This window comes from Aphidius gifuensis, linkage group LG6, assembly GCF_014905175.1.
Source record: "Aphidius gifuensis isolate YNYX2018 linkage group LG6, ASM1490517v1, whole genome shotgun sequence".
Taxonomy (NCBI): domain Eukaryota; kingdom Metazoa; phylum Arthropoda; class Insecta; order Hymenoptera; family Braconidae; genus Aphidius; species Aphidius gifuensis.
The window spans coordinates 2,635,358-2,645,403 of NC_057793.1; the positions used below are offsets into that span (position 1 = coordinate 2,635,358).

A 10,046-nucleotide genomic window follows, 5' to 3' on the forward strand; every position below is an offset into this window, starting at 1 on the left:
TTCATGTCTCTGTGATCAGACTTTGAAGTACACAGTAATTTTTTTCTTCTACTAGAAAAATTATTACAATCAAAAGTACTTGGTAGTATAAAAAATATATAAAAAATTAATAGTACATCACAAAAATTTGGTCTACAGCATGATTATATTATCTCTATTATCACTACTATTTATCAATTAATAAAGCATTCAGGAACAAAATAAAAAACTATTTCTCATAATGAATAATGGAGTACACTTAATTTGCATTAAATTAACCAGTAATCTACTCAGGTAACTATTGTCAGATGTAAAAATTAAATGGAAAAATTATTCTATCAATACTGGACTTTTTGTGAACTACCAATAAAATAAATATTAAAAAAAATATTCAAATATTTATGTTAAAACTCGTCATAAATCATAAATTTGTTGCCTAAAAAAATAATTAGTATATGGCACTCAAATTTGTCTATATTATATCTATATAGTTGATCATTCTTAATATTTAAAATTAATTTAGTTATGTACATGTGTTTTTTTTAACACAGGGCATTATGTTAAGTTAGATTTACCTTGCAATGATGCTTCAATTGCAGCTGGTGCTCAGATTATTTCTTCTTCTTCTCTGTTGATGATGTCAATTGTTTTATTTACAATTATTTTAAATTTTTTACTAGTAGTTATGTCATTTGATTTATTGATGATATCATCATCATCAACATAATTTAGTACTGGAATTTAAATTCCTTCTTTTGGCTCAGATTTAATTATTTCATCACTTTCAACTTCATCTTCTTCTTCTTCTTCTTCTTCTTCTTCAATACGTTTTTTGTGATCATCAAGGCAAACTTGATGATAATTTTTACCCTTAAAAGCAACAGCTTCAAGTGAATGCCATTCGTCTTCATCATTCATCCAAATATCTTCAAATTTTTCATAACAACCTGGACATTTTTCATTTTTAAATGGTGCACTAATAATTATTATTTCTTCAACTTGTTCAACTTTGTCTTCTTCTTTTTGTGTCTCAAAAAAACTTGCTTTACGATCTTCTTCAGCTTCAATTTCATCAGATCGCATCCAATCATTAATATTATAATACCATGATCTTGAATTAACTGTTTTAGCTGCAGCTTTTTCTTTTCTAGCTTGACGAAAATGCCAATCTAAATGTTGATCATATGTCTCAATTGAATTTGATGTAAATCTAAGACCACAATTACCACATGGTGTACCAGTATACAATGCTGCTACTAAATCTGGTCGTTTAATTTTCAATGTTTTTGGCTCATCAAATGATACTTCAATTATTTCTGGTTCTTTTTTTACTTCAATATTTAATTTATTATTATCACTGAGTTGTTGAACAAGACCACTTTCAAGTAAATTTTGATATAATGCATTTATATCAAGTTTTGGTGAAGAAGATCCTACTGAACTTGGTGAAGAAGATCCTGAACTTGTTGCACCAGGTGGACTTGGTGAAGGTAAAGATGTTGTAATTCTTGTTGCAATGGATTGATTATTATTGCTATTATTAAATTGTTGATGTGAACCATTGAATTTATTTATTGCACCAGGTAAATTTGGTGGAGGATATGGCATTGTATTTCTTGTTGCTAATAATTGATTATTATTATTGTTAGTATAAACCTGTTGATGTGAGCCATTAAATTTATTCATTGCACCAGGTGAATTTGGTGGAGGATAAGTTAATGTATTTCTAGTCATAAATACTGGATTATGATAATTTTTATTAAATTGTTGATGTGAACCATTAAATTTATTTATTGCACCAGGTGCAGAATTTGCAGGTGGAGAATAAATTTTATTTCTTGTTGTAAATACTGGAGTATAATAGTTTTTATTAAATTGTTGTAGTGGTTGTTGTTGTTGTTGTTGATGATGTGGATAACCTGGTGGAGGTTGACTAAATAATGGCTGTTGCCATTTGAGACTAGATTTACCACCTTGATTATCAGAACAACTATTAACTTGTTCAATTTTATTTTTCTTTAAAATTGGACTATCAGTATTATAATTATAATGATCATGTCTTCTTTTAGTTGAATTAAATTGCATGTAATTTACAAAACCTGGTGGATTAATAGCTGTAGCTGCAACAGCTGGTACTGCAGGATTTTTCATGTTCCTGATTCGAGGATCTCGAGGCGATTGTTGTTGCATTATCTGTTGTCGATGTTGAATTTGTAAATTCATGAATTTATTTTGCTGTTTTTGAAACGTTTCCATTGGCATCATCATTTTGATTTTTCAGGTAACTGCAAATATATAAAATAAAAAATTATAAATATTTTTTCTTTTCAAAATAATTTAAGTTTGTTTATTATTATAAACAATTATTAATAATAATATTTAATTTTTGTAACAGGTATTTAAATATTATTAATTATAAATAATAAAATATATTTAATTTTGTAAAAAAAACATGACCACGTTTTTGGAGCGCATATACATAATAATAATCACAAATACGTATCGCACACGTTTTACATTTTTTTTATTTTTATAAAATACTAATTATTGTCATTGTCTAATTTTTATTAAATAATTTAAAGTGTTATGTGACATACCTTATTAATATTGAGTTGATAATTGAGATAAATTTAAATGCTGATAAAACTTTTATTTACTTTCGAGCACGTTTTTGTTTATTTGGTAGCTTACGCAATTTCTAACGACCAAGCAAGCACGAGGCGAGAGCACAAATGAGCTGAATTGGCTGGTCCAGACCAGTCTCCAAAGCAATCAGCTGATCCAACCTTAACCTGATATTTTCCACATGGGCTCTCTCTTAATCCCCTCTCTTTTTGTCTGTTCAAAAACTAGAAATGCGCCAATCCGAGAGCACATGTTGTTGAGGTTCCTCTTTTGGCCACCAGTTGCTGTCAATACCGGCTACAAAGATTACTCTTTTATCAGTTCCGACATAATTTTATTTTTTTTTCTCAAGTACTACCAACACTATCAACAAAATCATCATAAAAAAAAAACAAAAAAAATAAAACGTCAATGTGTACCTGACAGATGTGACAGCTAGAATATAAAAAAAAAAATAAAAAAGGAAAAAAAGAGTTTTCTCTCAGCAAGTAAATAAAATTCATCAAAATGTCAATAATATGACAAGTGGTTTATTTAATACCCATGAAAAAAAAATAATGTATTAATTAATAATATCAAATTATTTTAAAGATAATGTTTAAAATTATTGTTGTATTTATAATTTTATAAAAAAAAACAGTCGACAAGGTGAGTGAACAAGGAAAGTGGCATTCTCTTAAATGGAGCACTAGTGTATTACAATATTACAGAAAAATAATAATAACAGTAAAATAACGGTTTTCTTTTTTTGTTAATAATTTATAATAAATTAAAAAAAGTAAAATAAACATTAACAATACGTATAAACAAATGCAATGGAGGACTACAAATTTTTATTTAAAGTCGTACTTGTTGGTAATGCTGGAGTTGGAAAAACATGTCTTGTTCGTAGATTTACACAGGTAAATATATATTTTTAATAATAAATAAATTAATAAATAACAAAATAAAATTTACAATTTAAGCTACATATTATTATTATTATTTGTATTAATTAAAATAACTCATGACATCATCATGTTAAAAAAAAATTAAAACTCATCATAAAAAATATTTGATTTTTTTATATTTCTGTTATTTGTTTTTAAAAAAAATGTTATTAATAAATTGGAAAATAATATTTATAATAATAAGCATTAAAATGTTTTTTTATTTTTTTTAAATAGGGATTGTTTCCACCTGGACAAGGAGCAACGATTGGTGTTGACTTTATGATTAAAACAGTTGAAGTAGAAAATGAAAAAGTCAAGGTAAAAATATATTTTAAAATTAATTTTTATATTTTTAAAATTTTGTTTGTTTATGATAAATATATGTCATTTAATATGATAAAATTTTTTTGTTTTTTATAGCTTCAAATATGGGACACAGCTGGTCAAGAAAGATTTCGGTATTTAAAATTAATTTTTAACTAATTTAATAATAAAGTTAATCTTAATTTAATATTAATAATTATTTTAAAAATGTATTTTATTTATCACTAAATTATTGTTTTAAAAGTTCATTTAGCTAAAGAATATTTTATTATTTATTTAAATAACGCTTCAAGTTAAAATTGACCAGAAAATTAAAATTTTATTTGATATCTAAAAATGGTATTTTAATTATTTATTATTATTTTTTAATTACAGATCTATTACACAGAGTTATTACAGATCAGCTCATGCATTGATACTCGTTTATGATATATCATGTCAACCTACATTTGATTGTTTGCCCGATTGGCTCAGAGAAATTGAAGAATATGCTAGTAATAAAGTACTGAGGATACTTGTTGGTAAGAATTTTTAATAAATTAATTTATAAAAACAAAGCTATAATAAAAATAAAATTTTTTAGGCAACAAAATTGACAGAGAAGACAGGGAAATTCCAACTCATGTTGGTGAAGAATTTGCTCAACGTCATGGAATGTATTTTTTAGAAACATCAGCTAAAGAGGCTGAAAATGTTGAAAGACTATTTATGGAAATTGCTGCTGAGCTAATGGAGGTAATAAATAATAATAAAATATTATTTATTACTTATCAATTGAATACTATCTAAAAATATAATTTATCTTTTATATTTTTTTACAGCAAGCACGCAGCAAAGAGCTTCCAAGATATGAAACAAATGCAACGTCAATAAATGGTAAAACAACGTCAATTGGAGATAACAGTAATTGTAGCTGTAGTCGTTTTTCCTAAACTAATAACATAAATATCATAATAATACTACCATTTTTCATCAAACAAAAAAAAATATATTAAATTATTAAATCAAGACAAAAGTCTTGAATATAATATATACATAAAAAAATCGGTATAAAAAAGTAAAATAAAAAAAATTCCTTTGCTTACAAAATATTAAAAATATTTTCAATTCAAATACAACACCAAAAAAAAAAAAAAATAGTTTTTAAAATTTTGTAAGCTTGATAGTCCTATTAATAGCCAATAGCACATTTATAATTAAATAATTTTATTATTTATTTATTACATTTTAATTAATTATAATAAAATTGTTTGTTTTTTTTAAAAAAGTATTTATTAGTCTAACTTTGTTTGTATTATTATCAAACGTTGATACTAGACGACACGTGATAACTGACTAAACAATTTAACATGATAAATTGTTTATTGTCGTTGATGAAAAAAAAAAAAAAATGAAAAACATAAATAATTAAATTATTGACTGGATTATTTATAACGAAAATTTATAGATAATTTTGTTATGTTTTTTTGCATAATTTTATTGATGTTTAATTGTCAGGTATCTAATTACTAATTAGTATTTAATATTAGTATTATTATTATATTTGAATTAATATTGTAAGGTAAAAGTTTGTTTATTCATGAATTTATAATATATTATTTACGTATCATTTAAAATTCAAATTGAAAAGAAAAAAAACTTGAAAATTTTGTTTTAAATTTTTCATTTTATTTTTTATAATTATTATTAACTTTTAGTTATTTATTTATTATAATTTTTTTTTTTTTACTCTAGTCTTGCTTCGTACTTTGCCGAAAATTTTCAATGCCTATATTATTAGAAGTAATTTAAAAAATCAAAGTTATTGTGTATCAAAAATGGTGCTTTGAGTTCAATTAAATTATTCATCAAATACCGATGCAACATGTCAAAAAAAAAACAAGAAATTATTGAGATTAATTTTTCATTAAATTATTTGAATAACATATCAAATATTTAAATGGCAATTTTTTGGAAATTTTCTACTCAACAAGAAAATAAAATTTCTTATAAAATTTAAGCAATACTCTAAGATATTTATAATAAAATAAAAAAATACTCAAAAAATATTTGTCAAATGAAAGAAAAAAAGGATTTTTTTTATGTAATTTAATTGTTTTTTTTTTTTTTAAATCACATTGCACTTTTCACTGAATATTAAATTATTATTATTAAAAAAAAATGTACATATTGCCTGAATTTATTGAATTAATTTTAGCATTATCTTTAATTTATTTATTTGAAAAAAGAAATTATTTATTACTCAATTTTTCTAATTTATTTTTTAATTATTTCGGCGTTTTTTTTATCTATCTTCGATGACTTCTGATACTTTGAATTTTTGATTGTAATCTGAAATTAATAAATAGAATAGAATAAAATCAAAAATTAATATTTTTAAATATTTACATTGACGATGCAGATCCATGATTTGTTGATGCATGATCACGACAATTAGAAATATTACAAATTCCATATATTGCATTTTTTCTTGTACTATTATTATCATGAATATTTTGTTTCGATTCTTTTGAAAAAAAATTTTTGTATCTCAAACAAACTGGACAATCATCAAAATTATGAAATTGATTATTTGATGAACATGCATGTATTGTTCGTCTTGACAGTGGTGATGGACTGCATGATCTATTTTTATATTTTTGATAACACTGATCAACATGGGAATTTTTTTTTTGGCTATCAGATACACAGGCATGATGATTTTGAGCATGTCGACAATGAATTGTTGGAGATACTGGTTTTCCATAACTATGACAAACTTTACGTTGACGAATAACACCTTCATTAGTTGATTTTTTATGAATACAAGGTTTTGCCTATTGAAAAAAAAGCCAAAGAAAAAATTAAAACAAATAGATCTAATTTGGATTGGGTAATGTATCCATTACCTTTGAATTAATTAGCTTTGGATTAATAATATTATTTGAAGCAATATCTAATTCACAAATACCAAATACTTCTTCAACAATTGTTCGTGTTGAAATTTCAATTTTAGGTGCAATAATACCCTGAAAAAAAATCAACAAATTAAATGATTAATAACACAAGTATAATGTGAATATTTTTAAGAAAAATAATATTAATTTAACTGGAAAATATTTTGTTGATTCCATTAGTAAATCAACATCAGCACCATTTAGTAAACCTTTGAAGCAAGATGATGGATACAATAATTCAAGTAAATTTGTTTTAAATGTTGATAATACAACACCCTTGCATCCTATTGTTGGCCATTGAATTAATTCAGCATATAAATATTCATCTTCCAGAAGACATTCAAGTTCAGTTAATGTACATATACCAGTAAATATTTTTTTAAATAAAAATTTATCATCAAATAATAGTGGAAATATTGGATTTGTTTTTTGTGATTCAATATGAGAATTTAGAGAATTTATTTGTAATGCAACTGAACCATTTGGACATAACCAGACACCTGGACATGTTACCTATAAAAAAAATATTATTTATCATGAAAATTATAATTTATATTTTTACTTTCATTTTTAAATTTATATTTAGACATTGCGAAATTATTGTGCTCAATTATTTTATTTAAAATTTAATTTTTTTATCTTATCAGTTATCATTTCACAGTAATACACGTCTTTTTGCTTTTTGTTTTTTAGTATATATAATTAAAAAGGTAAATATGTAACATTTCTAATCTCAACTCGTGTCACTTTTTATATCAAAGTAATATAAAAAATATAATTGAATAAATATTATAATGACACACTTTTTATAATCTCTAAAGCAACAGCTTTTTTTAGCTTATAATAAAAATTTTTGAAGCCCCCAATATCAGTTGTTAAAAATGTTACGATTTATTATAACTGTTTTAACTTGGGCTCTAATTTTTAATTCATCATTTTCTCGAAATTTGATACCTCAGGAAATTGAACATTGTTGTGGAGCGAAAAAACTACCTGAAGAATGTCGGGTAAATTTTTAAAACATATATATATCTATTAAAAATAATTAAAAGAAAAAAATTCTAAGTTGGTGTACTGTTAATTTATAGGCTTATATTGAAAAAAAAATTATTCAATGTAGTTCAACAACAAGTCCAACAGTGAATTCAGATGTTGTTAAAACTACAGTTTTAGATAGAAATCCGATAAAAAATTGCATAAGGATAGACTTGCATTTTCCTAGATGTAATAATTGAAAAGAACAAAAAAAAAATATTAAAATATAATAATTAGTATTATTATAATCTTACAGTGAACAAAATTTAATGGAATAAAAAAAATATTGTTCAATTTAATTATAAATATTTTTATTGGATATAATTTTATCTGTGATTATTTTTTTTTTATCATTATTACTTACAGCATGAAGATCAAATTCAATTTTGACACAAAATCCTCGAGTCCTCGTCATGTTTAGTAATAAAAATATTATCAAACAAATTTATGATTTTTAACATCATTGTCTCATCAACAATGATCCAAGCTTTCTTTAAATTTCCCAAGATCATTAATTTTCAATTTTTTCATATTAAAAATTAAAATAAATATACAAAAAAAAAAAAGGTTACTTTTAAATTATAATTGAGACAATTGTTTTTTTTTAAAAAATATAAAAATTTGAGGTTTATAAAAATGATTGATTAAATAAAGATTAAATACTTATTCTACAATATTTTCTTAAGACGGTGGTTGCTTGGCGACTGTCAACACACAACATGTCAATTTGAGTTTGCGTGAAGGAAAATTATACATTTGAAAATTTAATGATTTTTTAAAAATTATAAAATAAAATTATAAAAAAAAAAAAATATTTTTAATTATTTTTTTAATTATTAATAAATGTAATTTTAATTTTTTAAAAAATGATTTAATTTGAATTTAATAATTAGTGGATTTATTTATTTGAAAAAAATAGTCATTGAATGATAAAAAAATTCATGTTTTAAAGGATTTTCCCTGAAATTTTTTTTGTGTTAAATTTTTATCAGCTTGACGAATTCTCATTTCAGTTTTAACAACATCACATTCTGTCAGTGGAAAATTAAGCCTTGGGTCATTTGATTTTTTAACAAAAATTTCATCAGCAAACCATCCATAACTAATTTTAATTAAAAATAAAATATTATTTAATTGTTAATTGTATTTAATTGTTAATTTTATTTTTACGTCATATTCATAGTGGGTGGACGATATGGATAAATATCTCTCGGTTTCAATTCATAACGTCTTTCGATTAATTTAATATATTCATCTGGTGCATTTATTGAATTAATTCCTTCGTATTTTGAATAAAATTTACCAGTTATTAATTTTTTTTTTGGTATTGCTCCAAATTTTTCAGTTAATTTAATTTTTCTATTAGCTTTTTCATATTGTTCTGTGTAAAATAAAAGTTTTACAGGATCCATAATTTTATAATTGAAAAAAAAAAATATACAAATAAATAAAAAACAAAATTTTTTAACATTAAAATAAATGAATTCTTATATTTAAATTTTTATCAAATTTTTTTTTATTATGACGTACTATCAACTAAAATTAAATTTTGATATTAAAATAAAAACTCAAACGTGTGAGAAATTATAAAGCAAAAAATTTTTAAAAGTTTAAATAATTTTTTTTACAATAAATATTTGTTGCACAGTATTTTTGTAATGTCCATTAAATAAAGGACATCTTTAAGTAGTAAAATATATTTTTTTTTTCAATTTTCTACTGATGCATTTCTTTACAACAATTATAAACAATAAACGTCATGGGTGACTATTTTTATATGTGAAATCTGTTATTTTTAGACATATTGAAAAATTATTGTGCTCAATTACTTCATCGCTTTACAGTAATACACGTTTTTTTTGTTTTTGCTTTTTAGTATAATTAAAAAGGTAAATATGTAACATTTTTAATCTCAGCTCATGTCTTTTTTTATATGAAAGTAATATTAAAAATATAATTGAATAAATATTATAATGACACACTTTTTAAAATCTTTAAATCAACAGCTTTTTTAGCTTATAATAAAAATTTTTTAAGCCTCCAATACCAGTTGTTAAAAATGTTACGATTTGTTATAATTGTTTTGACTTGGGCTCTAATTTTTAAGTCATCATTTTCTCGAAATTTGATACCTCAAGAAATTGAACATTGTTGTGGAGCTAAAAAACTACCTGAAGAATGTCAGGTAAATTTTTAAAACAAATATGTATATATA

General features: G+C 23.2%; 4 protein-coding genes across 5 annotated transcripts; 1 reads left to right on the plus strand and 3 right to left on the minus strand.

Annotated features, from left to right (window-relative positions):
• Positions 1-309: 309 nt before the first annotated feature.
• Positions 310-2,247, minus strand: LOC122859674 (myosin heavy chain kinase D-like). The gene is made up of 4 exons (XM_044163359.1): positions 1,899-2,247; positions 1,586-1,718; positions 979-1,513; positions 310-339 (listed from the first exon to the last, which is right to left on the minus strand). Exons 1-4 carry the CDS (start codon positions 2,245-2,247, stop codon positions 310-312), a joined length of 1,047 nt encoding a protein of 348 aa, XP_044019294.1.
• Positions 2,248-2,981: 734 nt separating this feature from the next.
• Positions 2,982-5,570, plus strand: LOC122858812 (ras-related protein Rab-30-like). 2 transcript variants are annotated; one of them, XM_044161974.1, is made up of 7 exons: positions 3,023-3,252; positions 3,384-3,506; positions 3,771-3,854; positions 3,957-3,994; positions 4,236-4,381; positions 4,444-4,595; positions 4,682-5,570. In XM_044161974.1, exons 2-7 carry the CDS (start codon positions 3,420-3,422, stop codon positions 4,790-4,792), a joined length of 618 nt encoding a protein of 205 aa, XP_044017909.1. In that variant the 5' UTR covers positions 3,023-3,252; positions 3,384-3,419; the 3' UTR covers positions 4,793-5,570. The 2 variants fall into 2 exon arrangements, with proteins under 2 accessions (XP_044017910.1, XP_044017909.1); XM_044161975.1 differs by having other exon boundaries at positions 2,982-3,506.
• LOC122858811 (spermatogenesis-associated protein 6) lies at positions 5,507-8,636 on the minus strand. The gene is made up of 5 exons (XM_044161973.1): positions 8,196-8,636; positions 6,950-7,309; positions 6,749-6,868; positions 6,249-6,676; positions 5,507-6,191 (listed from the first exon to the last, which is right to left on the minus strand). Exons 1-5 carry the CDS (start codon positions 8,244-8,246, stop codon positions 6,149-6,151), a joined length of 1,002 nt encoding a protein of 333 aa, XP_044017908.1. The 5' UTR covers positions 8,247-8,636; the 3' UTR covers positions 5,507-6,148.
• A 134-nt stretch (positions 8,637-8,770) lies between these two features.
• On the minus strand, positions 8,771-9,243 carry LOC122859675. The gene is made up of 2 exons (XM_044163360.1): positions 9,002-9,243; positions 8,771-8,933 (listed from the first exon to the last, which is right to left on the minus strand). The coding sequence occupies exons 1-2, from the start codon at positions 9,241-9,243 to the stop codon at positions 8,771-8,773; spliced, it is 405 nt and encodes a 134-aa protein (XP_044019295.1).
• Positions 9,244-10,046: the final 803 nt, after the last annotated feature.